The sequence below is a fragment of the Cavia porcellus genome, unplaced genomic scaffold, assembly GCF_034190915.1.
Source record: "Cavia porcellus strain 051 isolate PalLab524CR breed Dunkin Hartley unplaced genomic scaffold, mCavPor4.1 scaffold_20, whole genome shotgun sequence".
Classification (NCBI taxonomy): Eukaryota; Metazoa; Chordata; class Mammalia; order Rodentia; family Caviidae; genus Cavia; species Cavia porcellus.
The window spans coordinates 36,340,053-36,357,985 of NW_026947503.1; the positions used below are offsets into that span (position 1 = coordinate 36,340,053).

At 35.8% G+C, this 17,933-nt stretch overlaps 1 protein-coding gene across 7 annotated transcripts in view; it reads left to right on the top strand.

Moving 5' to 3' along the window:
* The window catches only part of Pias2 (protein inhibitor of activated STAT 2), a 120,717-nt gene that overhangs the window by 96,681 nt on the left and 6,103 nt on the right, over positions 1–17,933 (top strand). For 2 of the 7 annotated variants that reach the window (XM_063231726.1, XM_063231728.1), the window contains one exon: positions 2,588–10,287. The exons of 1 other annotated variant lie outside the window; for it this stretch is intronic. In XM_063231726.1, the coding sequence (XP_063087796.1) occupies positions 2,588–2,770 (183 nt within the window). In that variant the 3' untranslated portion in view covers positions 2,771–10,287. Of the gene's footprint in view, positions 1–2,553; positions 10,288–17,933 lie in introns of those variants that run through there. 4 more of the 7 variants (XR_010041436.1, XM_063231730.1, XM_063231727.1 and 1 more) reach the window with 4 other exon arrangements.

A 17,933-nucleotide genomic window follows, 5' to 3' on the forward strand; every position in this document is an offset into this window, starting at 1 on the left:
CAGGACAGTCAGTTCTCAGTTGCACTGATAAAAGGCAAGTAGGAAGTATGTACTATGTACATTTTTTACAATTTTATTTGGAGGAATAAGTTGATCTTTTAATGTATAATATTTCATTAATACCTAAATTGTTAAATTATATTTTATTGAACAGTCAGTTGCTCCTTCGTACAAGCAGTTGATTAGAATGTGTAGAAGCCATGCTTGGTGGTTGGAGGATAAAATTTTATGTACAAATGAAAACATATTTTGTACATAGAAACCTCCATAGTGAAAGCTCATTAAACAGACTTGACTCACTAGCTTATTTTTCCATTGTTTGAAGAACTGTCAGATTCAGACTGTCAAAACTGAACTTGAAAAGTATACAGTAAGCAATGGTTCCATCATTTAGGCTTAGAGCAGAGACAGCAGAGGAAGGAAAGATGAAACAGCAAAAGAAATTTTGAGAGCAGGTGTGGCACATAGGGACAGTGGAAGAACATAAATTGCTGCTTTCAAGGGCTGCTCAGAATGCTACTGTGGACCTCCTGTTTTCAGTATTCTATTTCATAATACAAACAACGTGGGAAATTTGGGCCTAAGGTAATACACAGGCTGAGGAATTTTTTGTCATCCTTAGTTGACCTTGTATCTGTAGATTGTAAAACAAATGTAGCTACTTTCCTAGGAAGTAGATTCTTAGACTTAAAATTATTTAACAGTTTGATTTCAACAGTTCTATTAAAAAATCTTGGAACCTGAGGGTTTTGTTTCATTCTATTTGGCATGGTTAGTGCCAAACTGATTCCCCCTCCCCACTCCTCCTCCTTTCCCCTCTCCCCTCCTCCCTCCCCCTCTCCCTCTTTTATTTATTTAGGCTATGCTAGGGAGTTAACTCAGGGCCTCTTAACACTAACCTGGGTCCTCTTCACTTTTTAAAATTTTTTGAGATAGTTTCACCAAGTTGCCTCTGTTGGTCACACTTTTGCCATCCTCCTGCCTCAGTCACTGAAGTAGCTGAGATTACAGGCATATGCCACCATATCTGTGGGCTAATTTATTTGCTAAATCGTAGAAGGATGAAGTTGTACCTTCTATTTACCAAAGAAACTTTAGGTTTTCCTACTCGACCTCTGTATTGCCACTTATTCCCAGTTATCCTTATGTAGCTGTATGTATATGGGACATAGGGTTCAAACTAAAAAAGGCTACAACACATGTAGAAGAGGCATGAAGTCTATTGATATCAAGACTGCTTATACCCCTTACCTTATAAATGAAGGGGGGTATTTACCTTTTTCTACCATGAGGCAGTCAAAAACAGCCTGAAAGTAGCAGGAATCAAATGTGTAAGTTTCTGGGCTTTTCTCCAAATATTTCTCTCAGTTGTAGTAAAATTGATTTGTTAGAGAAATTAGAAATTGATTTGAATTTAGACAAGAATTTTTAATATTATTTAACTATCTTTAACATGTTCCCGCCAGCTTGAACCACTGATGGTACATGCATGACTGTCATGAACATGTTAAAGCTCTTAGAATCTCTCTAGAAACCAATTTTTCACCCTCATTCTCCTTTAAATCTCTTTGCATGTGGCATGCATTTTATCGATGAAATCAAGAGCCACCAGAATATTAAATTACTCTGTTGAAAGGCAGCCTGAATTTTGGTCAGTGCTTTTTCTCTTACTGGTAGGTTAAATCTGGGGCTGCTGTTTTCATTTTATTCATTAACCTTAAAAATCTTGTTGTCTTAACTTCAGTTTTAAATTACTTTTATGGTTTATTTTTTGTAACGATAAGCAGAATGATAAATGGGTCATACTGATCAGATACTTTCTGATCTTTTATACGGTTTTATGACAACATTTCATGCAATGTTCTATTAGACATAATCTATTTTGTTAGTCATTGTAGTTTCTCACATAAAATATTCTTAGGTGATACATAAAGTGTATTTAGTTCTTGTCCCCACTCCTCTCAGTCATTATTAGGATATTTTACTTGTTTGTATTTGTATGGGAATCAATTCATATGCTAGTAACACTTGGAGAGGAATATCAAATGTCACAATAAAGATTGGATTTCTTCAAGTATTATGTATAGATGTACAAAAGTACAATGCTATCATTCAGCTGGTCATTCTTACTATTTATAAGAGGTCTGTTTAATACTAAATTTTGGGAAATTGTTGAATTTTAAGTTTTGCATCATACCATAAAAAATAAGTACTTCTTGCCCTTTTGTAGTGTAATTTAAACCCTGTGTATATACACTCAGCAGATTATTTTTGAGAGTAAGTATAAGTCATGACTGTGGGGACCATATTTCACATTAAATGACTTTAGTTATTGTTGATATTACTTTTACCTCTGTGTACAGTCAACAGACAGTCACCATGTTTTGGGAGAGTTAAAATATGCTGCATTCTCTAGAGACTGTATAGTAAATGAATTCATGTCATCTTCCACTCAAAGATTAGAAGTTTTTAAGTTTCAGAAAGGTTTAAATATGTAGCTGTCATTTGTGCATATCTAACAATTTCTAGTCTCTCTATTTAAAACCAATGTAGCCTCTTCCTCATCGGCATCATTGTTTGTTTCAAGCAGTACTGTCCTCCTATGTTTTTGGATAGTCTCACCTCACCCTTAACAGCAAGCAGTACGTCTGTCACCACCACCAGCCCCCATGAAAGCAGTACTCATGTTAGTTCATCCAGAAGCAGGAGTGAGACAGGGGTCATAACCAGCAGTGGAAGTAGCATTCCTGACATCATCTCACTGGACTAAAGAAGGACGCACTTGATTCTGGGAATCATTCATCAGAACTACTTTTTTTGGATCTATGGAAGTTATTTTTTGCGGGGGTGGGGGGAAGAATTTGATATTTATTGAAACCATCAGATGGATTCTTTTGCTTTCTGAGAGATGAACATAGATGACAGCAGCAAGAACCAAATGACAGGCAACGACTTCTTTACACATCCTGTACGCTGAGCATCAGGTACATTCAGTCATAAACAGTATCTTGAGTATTGGATTTCAATTTCATACGTTACTGGATGGATTCTACAAATCATTTTAAAATTTTTGTTATATGATAAACAGCAATAAAAATTGTGTAAATACTTAAACTTTTCTAATTAAAAATGTAATCACTGATTCTAGAATGACAGCAACTTTTGTTTAACTCCACGTGAAGGAAAAAATACATGGAAAGAAGTCATGTTTGCTGAATGAACCCTTTCCACAGAGATTTGTTCTATTTTATTGTGGTAATAAAGTTTCAGTCAGTGGCCAGAGGTTGGTTCCACTGCAGTGGAACTACATTTTCATTTTTCTTCATGATTCCATCAAAGAAAAATGGCCACTGTGTTGTGCATTTCCTTTTGGTGTCATTTGCACTTTGACTCTATTTGCTAGTGAATGCAGAGTGAAGTTCTGATGTTTGGTTGCTTTTTACTAGTTGATACTTAAGAATGCCATGCAGATTCTGCACTGACTTAATATTACTTTTTTGTAACTGTACATTCTCATTCTAGAGTTTTCTATACATTTGAGGCTTGCCTTCTTAGGAAAGAAATTGTCTCCAGCCTTTGAGGTAAGGTGCAGTTGGGAAATTCTTTAGATTTTTCTTCATGATGTCCAGAAATAGTGATAGTTTGAAGGCAGTAACAAAACAGATTTATGGATATGTTAATAACAAAATTTACTTTCCAAGAACTTACATTGCTCATTTATTTTATAGGATAATACACACGTCTTTGGTGAAACTTTACACATTTTAGTGGCACTGAAAGAAATTATACTTTAGTCCTCATATATTGACAACCAGTGTATCTTCTGTCTCAGCATTGATTTTCAAATTTAAGGAAAAGACAATAGCAAGACATGAGGTACGGTATCAGATTTGTTCTACCTTTTTAAAAAGGAAATCTTTTCTGACACCACAGTGTGAGGAACTAGTTATAGTTAGGAAGGGTTGGAGAGGACCTGAAGCTCACTCTCTTCATGTCTTAACTTCTGTCTTTGCTGAAACACTGCATTTTAGTGGCTCTACTGTGTGCAGTTTGGAAACCACTTTCCTGGTGTGTTGGACTTTTAAATTGCTCAGAAAACTGAGTTTTACTTATAGGGAAACATTTTCATTTAGATTTTGTAGTTTGCTTCATTTGACTTGTAAATCATTTGGAATTCTCAATTTAGTACTTTCCTGATATTTAGCTTTCTCTCCCTGAGCCGTATATCCTTTAAAACAAAATCATTCTTCTGATGGTTAATCTAACTGATTTCTCTAGCAGACCTGCCTACATGAGGACTCTACACTTGGAGTTTTAAGAGAGACATATTATTTCAAAGTAGGTGCAACTTCAGGAAGCTGACTTTTTGTCTGTGCTTGGTTTTTGGTACCACCTCAAGTTTCTTTGTCTTTGTCTGCTTCATTTATGATGTTAATTTATGGTTTCCCACATTTGTTTGGCTGTGTCATCCCCCTATTTATTACTGTAGTGGCCTTCAAGGAAGTTCATCTATTAAAGATGTAGAAACACAAAACCTGCTGTGACTTCTAGCAGAAGTTGAACCGGTGTCACTAGTTTTAACTTTTTAGCCATTTAATTCCAGTCCAGGTTATCCAGTCTCATCCAGACACAAAATTTCTTTTTATTAGAAAGAAATGTGCTTTAAGTACAAATGTAGTCTGTTAACACCATAATCAGATAGAAAAAGTAACTTTACTTGTGCAGTATAATTTGTTAAGAAAACACATTTGTTAATATTTTGTTATACTTTAGATTCTCAGAACTTCCCCCAATTTAATTATTTAGTTAAGTAAATGAGAACATCATTAGAAATTGTATACTTACTTTGTAGAACTGATAACTTCCCAGACTTTTGTAGTTGTGATACTTTGTCACTGTTTTATGTGAATAGTTTTAGTAGTCATTTTTGGTGCTGTACACTTAAGTTACATGTAGAGGTTTATTTTATCTCAGGCTGCTAACACTTAAACTTTTAAGTTTTTATATTAAAATTGGGGCTTTTGTAGATGTCTGAAGATGTGTACTTCTTCTTCATGCGATGGCCCTGTGCATTATGGTTTTTAAGCAAATATACTTTGTTTAATATGGTTGGTATAATTGTTTGTGCAAAGATTCTAACATTTTATCAGTGTATTTTGCTAGTCTAGATTTCTTCTTACTCAAGTATGATAGAATGAAGGAATCATCTTAACTGTTACTTAGATGTCAGCCAGCAAGAAACTAGTTGCTTTTATAGTCATTTAGATAATCTATATTTTTATAATGATTCATGTAAAACTATGAAGGGCTTTTCTTTGATAACTCGCAGCATTGTAATTGGTGCTGAACATACCTTCACTGCTAAGACATGCTTATCATATTCTCTAGCTTTTTGACCCATTAGTGAGAAAATTTAGAATTTAATTTTCACTTCTACCGAGAGATTATAAGCACTTGACGTCTGCCCTAGGATAATTTTAAAGGTCAAATAAAACAGTTGAAGTGAATCCAGGTTATGTGACATTTATCCGATGATGTATTCTAAGGAAAGTAGAATGAAAATACAAAGTGTAGGTAATACATAGCACCAAAGTGTAGTTTAGTTGATCGATAACTCTTGGTATGAAAAAAGTTTCCCTCATAATAGTCACAAGGAATTCAAAGAAAGCTAAGATGTTGGATTGTAGATAAAGTGGTGTGGAACTGAAATTATTTTGATTTTGATTTTGATATGCTCTATGGCTAATCCTGGACCTTCAGTTTATAACCCACATGTCTTTTTCTTTCTGTTTTTTTATTTAAAGAGGAAAAGAACAGTAAAAGGATACAAGTAATGCAGAATTTCAAAAAACAAAATAAACAGTATGAAATCACTAGTTAATAAATTACATATCATCTTAGAAATAGTTGATCAAGTTACAAAATTAAGCATTCAAAGTGGACATTCAAACAGTGAAACTGCAAACAGTTGTGTTCAATGATCCAACAAAAACTTAGTAATATGGTCATCTATCTTACACACCTAAACATACTTGCAGTTGTGACCGTTAGACAACTTTCTTTTCCTCTCTTTTTTTCAATAACATTTAAACATTTTGGGTTTTGTTACTCTCACAGTTCTTATTACTTTTTCTGGAAGAGAATATAACCAAATGTGACAAAACAAAGCAGAGTCCGTCAAAGGATGGACATAGTACATCATGTAAAAACAGAATACCGAGTAATCAACAGTGGTTACTATAATGCCTCTTGCTACCTTAAAAAGAACGGCCTATATCATCAGGTATAATAAAATTGAACAAAACAGTACAGAACAAAACCAATAAAACCTAAACAGTGGAGACATTACTGAACTTCAAGAGAAGATAATAGTCAGGGTGGGCATCATGGTAAATCTTACTGCCTTCAAAGTAGTTGCCTATACCCTCAAAATGATAATATCAAACAGAACAGAATAGAGTAAAATCACTCAAAACAAGATGGTGAGAGCAATACAGGGCTTCAAATCAAGTTAATAGGAAATCAAAATACTATAATATAATATATCCTGCTAAGTTTAAAAAAAAATTTCCCTTAAAAAATAATCATAAAAAGTTTTTAAAAAGGGTGTGATTGAGATACATACGTCTTTTTCTTCTACCCATGGAATATTAGTTACGTTCGTATTTTTAGTTAGTTTTGACAAAGCATTGATTTTTTCTCAGGCTTTTCTCTTTAGTCTTCAATTGATTACAGGGAAAAAATTTTTTTTCCTACAGCTTTTTCTTCCATTTTTATGTAATGTCGTAAGAAATTGTTTCTTGACTTAATACCAGGTTTAAGCTTGAATCTAATGTTAGACTTTGTGGCACTAGCCCATGTGTTGTGGAAATCATTTTAATGGATGATTGGTGATTCAGCTTGACATAGCAGGTTTTTTGCTACAGTGCTACATGCATTGGTGAACTATGTGGAAAAGAATTTAAGAATTTCTCTGCTTTTTAACAGTTTGGCCCTACAAACAAACAAGTGGTTGGTATCCCTGTCTCCTTTTTTGATTAGGAACCATACTACGGAAACATAGATACATAAATATATTTGCTCCATTTATGAATGCTTACCTGGTTGACTATGTTTTTGTTTTTCTGTTCATGTCAGGAGGACATGCTCATTCTAGAAATGTTAGACCATACAGAAAAGTATAGAGCATTTTTATCACCAGGTGAAAAGCACCTCAGTTTTTTTGCATATTTCTTACCAGGCTTTCTGAAACTTGTGCATATTTTTTCCACAGATTTATTCACTTTCAGTATACTTTGTACCTTGGTTTTACCCTCAATCTACAGGCATTGTTCTACGTGGTTTAAAACTGTGTTAGCCATTACTAATGAAATAGTATTTCATTGTATGGACATACAGTGATTCATGTAAGCTTTCTTATTGGGTGTTTCAGATTAAGTCCCACAGTGTTACAATGACTGCATAAATTATTTTCCTTAGGATGAATTCCTTGAGGTATGATTTCTCAGTCAAGGATTATGAACATTTTTGTAATTCTTGACTCATACCAGTTTTTCAAGTAGTTATGGTCATTCATTCCCTGCCAGATGGTACAAGAAAGAGCTGTTCAGCTGTATTTTTCTAGAACACCTAACATTTATCTTTATGTAGGCCACTATACTAAGATTCTCTGCCCTTAAGATACTGGTCATTTGCACTGAGGAGGTAATTAGCAGATATCTTCCTGGGCTTTCTCAGATTTAAATATTTTCCCTCATCTGAAGGAGATGGGTTCTGGGACTGGCTTCTCCAATATCAAAATGCACAGGTGCTAAAGTGTCTGTTTTAATATTTGCACATAGGCTACACTATCTACCCATAAACTTTAAATCATTTCTAGATTATTTATAGTATTTAATACAGTGTAAATGTTTGTAAGTAGTTGTTGTATGATATTGTTTAATGAATAATAACTAGAAGAAAAAGTGTGCATACTCAATACAGATGCAGCATTTTCCTGAATATTTTCAGTCTGTAATTGGTCGGTTGTACTAATGCAGAACTGTTGGCTGTGGAGGCTTGTCTGAGTATACTGACACGATGCAGAAGTATGTACATATCGATAGCCAACTGATTTTACTTGCACTGTGAAGTAAATATTCCTTCTCAGATTACATTTTGAGGTTTTTTATTTATTTTTTTAACCATTTGTGCCTAGGGCCAGCCCTTAGTAGCCAGCTCTCTGTTTCCTCTTGTAGGCTTCATATTTTGACCTTTCTGACCTCCTTAAAGCCAGTCGGATCTGCTGAGGCAAAGGCAGTCCATCCCAAACTGGAAAAGTGGTAAGGTTAAAACACAAGCAGGACCCAGCTCTGCCTGTTTCACTTTGAATTACCTTACGTTGTTAATCAGATCTGAATTCTTAGTGTTCTAAGTACACAAGTGTTGGTGGTGGGGAAACAAATTTCTATGTTCAGATGTTTCAGGAATAGCATTTTTTATGTTTTTGATTGGCATAGTACATTTATTACTTCCCATACTGCTTTTGTGTTCTGTTACTGTAAAATAGAATATTCCTCTTTCTTTGGATGTCATCACACTGTTGAAATGTGTAATGTACAATGGTACCTCAGTTTATTTTTTGATTTTGGGAAAGATTGCCGCATTTATGTTTGTACGAGGAGGATGGCTTTCGTATTGTCATCTGATACAGGGCTTGCAAATGAAAGCAAATTTTGCTAAATGTTTTTGTTTCCAAAGTGAATTATTTGTAAACAAAAATGTTTGTAGATTGAGGTAGTAAGTATGTAGATTAAAGTAGTTATAAAAGGTATAATGTCAGACTTCAAAGCATGAAGTTTTTAAAAATCAGGAATACTTAGGTAGCAGACATTCTGGTAAGAACTGTATGAAAATATTTCATTCCTTCCAACAACCTTTCAAAGGAAAGTAGTATCTCTACTTAAATGAAGGAAAATTTTGATAAGTTTCCCAGCATAACAGTGAGTGACTTAGTGGGCTTGGTGGGAGTTTGATTCAGACCTACCTCAGAAGCCCTCTGATTAAACTGAAGTGACATTAAGTAGCTGTGATGTGTCTGTTATGGAAGTCTGGACAAAATTAAGAGGATGCGTTTCAGATTATAGCCATAATATTTATTATAAAAGATGGATGTGAAAGCCTTTTTAAAGGAAAGTTGAAAACTAATGCAAGAGGATTGCCATGAGTTTGAGGCCATCTTGGACTACATAGGGAAATCCTATCTCAAGAAAAGAATTCAATGTCCATCCTCAGACTTGGGCTGTTCTCCTTCTATCCTGTTACAATTTGGACGTAGTTGCTGCTATTTACAGAAACAAGAGGCAATGCAGTTAGTCATTTAGGGAAAACAAGGTTAAGCAGAGGATAACACGATGCTTCTGTGAGTCTGATGAGTGGTTTTTCTGCATTCTTAAGTGCAACTCCCTTTTTATCCATTTCCACCTTCATTCACATATATGCTGTGCGTGTTCTGGTCATTCAGAATGGGTTAACATTCACTATGTTTTAAACTATTTTGATTACATCTCACCCTCTTTCTTTTTACTCTGCATTGCTTTACCTTTGCAGAGTTGCCTGTCACCTGAGGTTACTATTACCTGCAACTCTCAGTAGTGTGGGCTCTATTATAGTATGTATTTTTCAAGAGGTGATAGGTGCTGCCCTTTCTACCTGATGGAATGCTTCTGTCAAAAAAATGTCGTCTTCGGAAGAAGAGAGAGATTATGAAGGGCTTATAAAACAGAAGACATTGGAGAGTTTTTCTGAATATTAATAATAATGAACATTTATTGTAGAATTTGGTATGATTGTCTCCATTTTACTAGTGTGAAAACATTGAGAGGGTAAGTTAACCTGCACTTTTACCTCAGGTCATACAGCTAAGTGAAGAGTTAAGATTTTAAACTCAGTTTTTAACCACGTCAGATCTCTCTGATCATTGTGTTTTGTTGTTGCAGTTGTTTGGGGTGCTGGTTGTAGAACCCGGGGCCTCACATGTACCAACCATAGGCTCTAGCACTGAGCCATACCCCCCAGCTACTAATCATTCTGTTTTCAAAGTAGGTGTCTCCTATCTTCTGTCATATCACTGTTTATATCCTATATGGCACTTAATTACACTTTGTGGCATTTTTATGTATTGGTTCACTGTGTTATTTGTGTCTACTAGATTGTAAGCTCCATGAGAGCAGGAGTGGTATCATTCTGGAGCCTAAAATGGTGTGTGGTGCATAGTAGGTGCTCAATAAATATTTGTGAATAAAGAAATGATGGGTAACTATTTTCATTTGATTTGTGCTGATTGTGAAATAACCTGAGTAGCAGGGATCACCAAGAGAGAAAAACACTAGGGTAGGTGGTAGAGATGTTGATGTTGGGAAATTGGGAGGAAATTGGCACTGGCCTTATAAACTTCAGGAGCCTAGTAGAAGAGCTGATGATGTGAGACAGTTTAGGGCAGTGCACAGTGATGATAATTACTGTACAGATGAATGTTACAGTGAACCTGCATAGTGATACTGAGTAGACCCAGCATATTCTGTACATTATAAGGCTAGGGAGGTTCTACATGTAGTCTTTAGCTTATGTTTTGACCACCTCATCTAGGCCAGGCATACCTCAGTTAACAGTAAAATAAAAGTGTAGGTATAAATATACTTTCGTTTTAGTCTGTTGAGTCTAGCAGTCTGACCTAAATCATTGTTGGATTCAGTACTGTAGAAGTAGAATAGGAATCAGTTAACTAATATCCCTGAAAATCATGGTCAGATGCTGTTTGAAGTGGAAGCATTTTTTAATACCCTTATAAAGAAATTTCATAACCAACAGCAGTCATTCCCTGTCTCCATTCATTCACTGAACCCCAGCATTAGGCAACTACTAATCTGCTTTGTATCTCTATAAATGCCTATTGTTAATTTTTTGTGTATATTGAATCATACAATGTGACCTTTGTGTTTAGTTCTTTTTCCTTTGGCCTAGGGCAGAGATGGCAAACCTCTCAGAGCTTTCAATGATAATAAGTAGCCAACTGCAGCAGATGTGCCATAGGTTCACCACCACTGGCTGAGGGATTCAGCGTTCATCCATGTGTTAGTGTATTAGTTTCTTATTCCTTATTTTGCCAAATGATAGCATTGTGTGAATATGTCATCCTTTGTTTATGTAAGACATTTGGGGATATCCCCATATCTTGGCCACTAAAAACAATGGTCGTGTACATGTGGACATATGTTTTTTTATTTCTCTTGAGTATATACGTAGGAATGGAATTACTGGGTCACACGGTATCTCTTAACATATTGATGAACTTCCAGGTTTTTCCAGAGTATCTACCCCACATTAAATTATCATCAGCATTGGATCAGGATTTAGTTTCTTTAGATCCTCAACAAGCTGAGCACATTGGGATGCTCTTCTAATTCCAGCTACTTTGGGAGGGTAAGGCAGGACCATCACAGGTTCAAGGCCAGCCTAGACAATTTAGCAAGACTGTCTAAGAATGAAAAATGAAAAGATTGGGGATAGTTTGATGTGCCCCTGGGTAGTACTCTCACAGTCACCCCAAAAAGAAAAAGCAGTTCTTTCCAATGTTTACTATGCCTGGCCCACTGGGTTGGAGGAGTTACCTGATAATGGTGTTGGTTTGTGTTTCTATAATGATTAGTAGATGTTGACCATCTTTATATATGCCTGGTCATTTGCATGCATTTTACAATACTATTTGAAATTTCCCCCATGTTTTAATTGGATTATTTGTCAGAATTTTTTTATCTCTGTATTGTAAGAGTTCTTAAAGTCCTTATTAGCATGTATGATTTGCAAATATTTTCTCCCAGATTGTAGGTCTTCCTTTCACTCCCTTGAAACAGATATTTTAAATTTTGATGAAATCTCCAGTTTCTTTGTTTCCCTATATTATTCATGCTTTTGGTTGTATAGTAAGGAATCTATTGCTAAATCCAAGACCATGAACATGTACCCATATTTTATCCAAAATTTTTATATGACAGTAAGGGCCCACTTTTATTTTTTTACATGTGACTATTCAGTTATAGCAGTATCAGTTACTGATCCAGAACAGTTTCTTCCCTGTTGGTCTTGGTACGCCTATTAAAAAAAAATAATACATGTATGGGTTTATTTGTAAAATACCAGTCTGTTTATCTGTATGCCAGTACCACACTGCCTTAATTACCATTCCTTTGTGACAAATCTTGAAATTAGAAAGTGTAAGCCTATAAAGTTCTTTGGTTTTGTGTTTGTGGTTTATGATTGTTTGGATTAATTCTGGGGTCCTCGCAGTTCCATATAAGGTACAGAATCAGCTTATAAATGACCAGCTGTCATTCTAGTGAAGTTTGCGTTGAATCTATAGATCAATTTGTTACCATCTTAATGTTACCATCTTAATAAGAGATCTGTTTTATGAATGTACAGTATTTTTCCAGTAAGTTAGAGTCTTCAATTATTTCAACAATATTTTATCGTTTTATAGTATCGATTTATATTTTTGTTACACGTGCTTGTAGACATTTTATTCTTTGTGCTGCTATTGTAAATGGAATTGTATTTTGGATTACTGATTGCAAATCAAAAAATACAACTGATTTTTAAAAGCAGATGTTGAGCAAAACATAGTTCCCACATGCTTTCTCAACACAAAAGCACCTCCCACCATCAGTGTACTGCACCAGTGTGACATATTTGTTACAATTAATCGGCACTGACATGTTATTGACTCAAGCCTATCATTTATATTATTGTTCACTCGAGATGAATACAATGGGTTTTGAAAAATTCATAATGGCATATATATGCACGGTTATTGTATCAAACACTATTAGTGTTGCTGCTTTAAAAATCCCTTATATTTTTCCTTTTTATCCTTGTCCTCACCCCAGTCTCTGGAAAATTTGTAACATCTTCAAACTTCGCCTTTTCTAGAATGCCAAGTAATTAAATTACATAATATGTAACTTTCAAAATGGTTTCTTTCACTTCAATTTGCATATAAGTTTCCTCTAACATATGGATATAGTATGTTGAACTTTTTTCAAAGCTGTAGCATTTTGTGTTCCCACCACCAGTGAAAGCTGCTGTCACTCTTACCTACATCCCTCCCCACCATTTGATGTTGTTATTTTAAATTTTGGTTATCTCAAGTAGTGTATGGTTGTGTCTTGGTGTTTGATTTGCCATCCATAATGACATTTTCATATGCTTATTTTTCAGCTATATTCTACCTTGAGTTGTCTTGCCCATTTTAAATTCAGGTTATTTTCTTACTGAGTTCAAATAGTTCCTGGTATATTTTTATAGCAGCCCTATATCAAATTTGTATTTAGCAAGTATTTTTTTCCCGATCTGCATCCATGATGCATTGCAGAAATTTTCAATTTTCATGAAATCCAACATATCAGGTTCTCCAAGTTTGTATCTTTGGTGTTGTAAAAAAAGGCATTTCCCATACCAAGGGTCACTTTGGTTTTCACCTATCTTTTTTTGTACCTTATTTACATTTTAATCTGTATTGCATTTTGAGATAATTTTTGTGAAAGGTGGAAGTTCTGTGGGTGGGTGGGTGAGTGAATGGATGCATGGATGGGTGAGGTTGCATGTGGATATCCAGTTGTTTAGTGTCATTTGTTGAAGTCTTTATCTTTTAACTCTTACTTCGTCCCAGAATCAAAAGATCAGTTGATTGGGCTGGGGATTTAGCTCAGCGGCATAAGTGCCTGCCTTGCAAGTGTGCGGTCGTGAGTTTGATCCCTGGTACCGATAAAAAAGAAAAAAGAAAAAAAAAAGATCAGTTGATATGTATGCATGTTGCACTACTTCTGAGCCCTCCATTCTGTTCCATTGATCTGTTCATTCTTTCACAAATACAATACTGTCAACACCACTACTGTAGTTCATAGTAAGTCTTCAAATTGGTAGAATCAGTCCTTGGACATTGTTCTCTTTTCGGTATGGTGTTGGCTATTCGGACTCCTTTGCTTTTCTCTACAAATTTAGTTTGTTGATATCCACAAAATAACTTCAGTTTTTTAAGAATTTTGTTGATTCTACAGATCAAGTTGGCAAGAACTGACATCTTGAAGTTGAAGATACTGTCCATCCAGGAACAAAGAATCTCTCGATTTTATTAATTCTTTGTCCTTGACATCTTGTAATTGTTCTCATATAGATTATGTAGTTTGTTAGAATTATACTTAGAATTTTTTTCTTTTGGTACTATTACAAATGATGGTGTGTTTTTACTTTAAATTCTAATTGTTCATTGCTAATATATAAGAAAGCGTAGACCTGTTTGTCTTATGTCCTGCAACTTTGCTGTAATCACTTCCCGAAAAGTGGGCTTTTTGTTCATTTCTTGGGGATTTTCTGCATGGATGATGATGTTGTTTGCAAGCATAGATTTATTTCTCTTTCTCTGCACGAGTGTAGTTTAATGTCTTACTGTGTTAGTTAAGACTTGTAGTAAAATGTGTACCTATTTCACCTGTTATTGTTTATGTGCTTTCTGAACAGTACAACAGAATTCTTACTTTCCTTCTACATATGTAAGGTATTTTGTTCATCTGAATTTGATTTTCTGCATTTTTGAATATAATATGTCTAAGTGCAGTTTTTGAAGGGCTGATTTTGCTTTTGGTATTTTATCTTGCTTGCTATGCTCAAGATAAATGGATCTGTGGTTTGGTATTTGTCACTAGTTTTGAAAAATTCTCTGTCATTGTTTCAGTTTCTGTTTTTTGGAATTTTCTTCTTCTTTTTCCATTATGTGTATACATTACAGCTTTTTGCTTCTCCCTGTAACTTTTCTGTTACCTGTAGTTAGATTTTTTTTTATCTTTCTTTGCATTTCACTTTTTTTAAGTGAATATTTTGGCACATGCATAGTTTTGATAGTTTTTACTGACTTTTTTTTAAGGCCATGGGTTCATCATCTGTGTACAGTCTTTATAAGCTCATTAATAGCATTATTTTTATAATAGTATCTTCCAATTTTTGTTACTCCTCCCCCATTTGTTTGTTGTTTGTTTCTTTGTTGAGACAGGGTTTCAGTTCAGGCTGCCTTTAAATTCGCTTTGTATCCCAAGCTGCCTTCATATTTGCCACTGTCTTCTTGCCTGAACCTCCTGAGGGCCAAGATTATAGGCATGTACCATCACACCCAGCCTTTTTGATTCTTTAAGTGGTACATTTCTGTCTCTCTCATCTCTCTGCCCCCACCCCAGTCCCCTCACTTATCTGCTGAACACATTGTCTACTCTTTCATTAAGTGAAAATGGGTTAAATGCTGCTTTAGTTACATGATAAATATGATGAAAGTGCGTAAGTGTTCAAATAAAATAGAAGTATACTTGGAAAATTGTTAATCCAGAGAATTCTAATGTAATTATATTAATAGCAAAACAGCCACATAATTACTGCTAGATAAAGCTATTTCTATTCCTAGTAATATGATCAAGGTGTGTATTGAGAAAATACACATGAAGAATTTTAAAACCTATAGGCATGGTAGGTGGAACATTTCACCTACAAGAAAAATAACAGGAATAACAGGTCATGGTATTTCAAATTTCAAAGATGTGAACACAAAATACATTGCTGAACTAAGATTCAATTATAATCAATGACCAAGGAATTTTGTATTTGGTATACCTAAATAACTCAGTTCAAGAAAAAGATACTTAAAATATAAAGGCATTTAGAATAGCAGAACTTGGATTTAAAATTTTTATTTTAATATTTTAATAAATTGGTTGTTTGAAAATACTACTAAAATAAGACACTGATACATATTAGTAATAAACTGCTACTACGTAAGATAAACTTTTGTAAGTTTCTAAACCTGCAGTCACTTTGCATCCCAGGAACAGGGGAGCCTCAAACACAGACCACCCCAAAGAAGCAGTCATCTCATGAGAACCTGATTTCCTCCCTCAAACCGTAAGGAATTCTCTGGATCCACCTCCCAGAAGTAGTCCCTTGATATAATCAACCAAACCATTGATGTGACTAGAATTGCCTACCTAGCCTGCTATACAAACCCCTCAGCTATGCAGTCCACCAATCCTTGCCTTGGTTTCATTTCACTATAAAGTCTCAAATGTTTCTGTCAGTCCCCTGAAGACAAATCTTCATCTGTGCTTCCTAGTATGGTCTTGCTGATTAAAGCCCTTTTCTTACCCCTTTTATTGCTTATCTCCATGGTTGATGTTTGGGACTGTGGAATTAGAGCTTTTGCAGTAAAACTGGTAACAGGCTAAGAATTAGGTAAATCAGTTCTTTTCTCAGCCCCTCTCAGGGCATATGACCTCCTCCCATACCAGTCTTTCCCCCTCATAAAGCTTTTTCTCAGACAACATCTGCTTCTTTAGTGTCTGGATTGCTGTCCCAGCCTTACACAGATGGCACATCCCCATAAGAAAGGCTTCTCTGTGCCTACACCTGGATCCCTGACACACAGCTTTCATTTGAGTGTAGCCTTCTCTCCAAACTCTATTTTTAAGCTTGCTAGCTTACCTTTCAGATTCCAATTTGACCGTGTTTTCTGTAGTCCTTAGAAGACTATGATGCCAGTTTGTCATGGCTCAAAATTAAGTTTGATCGTAATTCCTGACCTGGAGTAGGCTGTCTTAATTTCCCAACTATGCCAGTGCTGCTGTTGTGAAGACTTTTCTGAAGGACTAAAGGAGATTTGAATTTAATTAGCCCGTGGTCTGTCCTTGACCATCTTGTAAAGACTCTCCAAGTGTTTCTAATGTGCAGCCTAGTAAGGACCACTTCTCAGGAGCACTGCCTTGTTGGTCTTCGCGTACATCTCCCAGGGGTTTTCCTAGCACCCTGTGCTTCCCTCTAGGTATCGAACATCCAGCACTCAAGGACAGACAGCTGCCTCCTTAATTTGTCTCCTCAGTTGGAAGCTCCCGTAGGAAAAGACGTTGCCACATTCACTCTGACCTGTCTCTGCTCAGGAGGCTCAGTGTTTGTTGAATGATTTGTGAAACATTTCTAAATATTGGTAGCAGAGTTAAACAGGATTAGTTAACATGTTCACCAGCTGGAGAACAGTAGTCTGATTTGAGGGTGGGGATTTAGCTGAGTGGTACAAGCGCCTGCATAGCATGGTGAGCCCCCCCCCCCCCAAGTCTGCTTTGACGTGAGTAGTAGCACAAAGCAAAGCCAGTTTCCTCCGGTTTGGGATGCATTTTCAGGAAGAATATACCCATTATTTGGATTGAGATTAAGATTCCTTGAAGAAACTAACAGAATAGTATGGTGGTAATTAAGTTGTGGGCATTGTAGTCATGTGCCTGAGTTACAGTTTTGCCTTTTCTGCCCTGCCATTTGTGATCGAAGTGTGTTGCGCTGTGATCCAGTTTCCTCTGATGTAAGAAGAGGTGCTAAGTGTGGTGCCATATTGCTGTAATCAGAGCTGGTCAGCAGGCTGAAGGAAGAGGATGACAAGTTTGATTCCAGCCCAGGCAACTTTTATTTTTAAGAAAGCTAGGCATGGGCCAGGGATTTCGCTCAGCAGTATAAACGCCTGCCTGGCAAGCATGATGTCATGAGTTCAATCCCTGGTAACACCAAAAAAAAAAAAAAAAAAAAAAAAAAAAAAATAAGGCTAGGGAGGCAGCTTAGCATGTTTGTGTAGCATATGCAAAGCCCTGAGGTCAATACCTATCACCAAACATAAGTACGCATATAATAGTACTTTACTTTCGAGTATTGCTGAGCTACACCCCCAGCCTTTTTGTTTTGGTTTGGGCTTTTTGAGACAGCATTTTATGAAGTTGCTGAATTGCCCAAGTTGGTCTTGGCTTTGCAATCCCAGTGCTCCTCCCCAAACCTCCCATAGTGCTGGGGTTACAGGCATGTGTCTGGTCTAGAGGTTTATC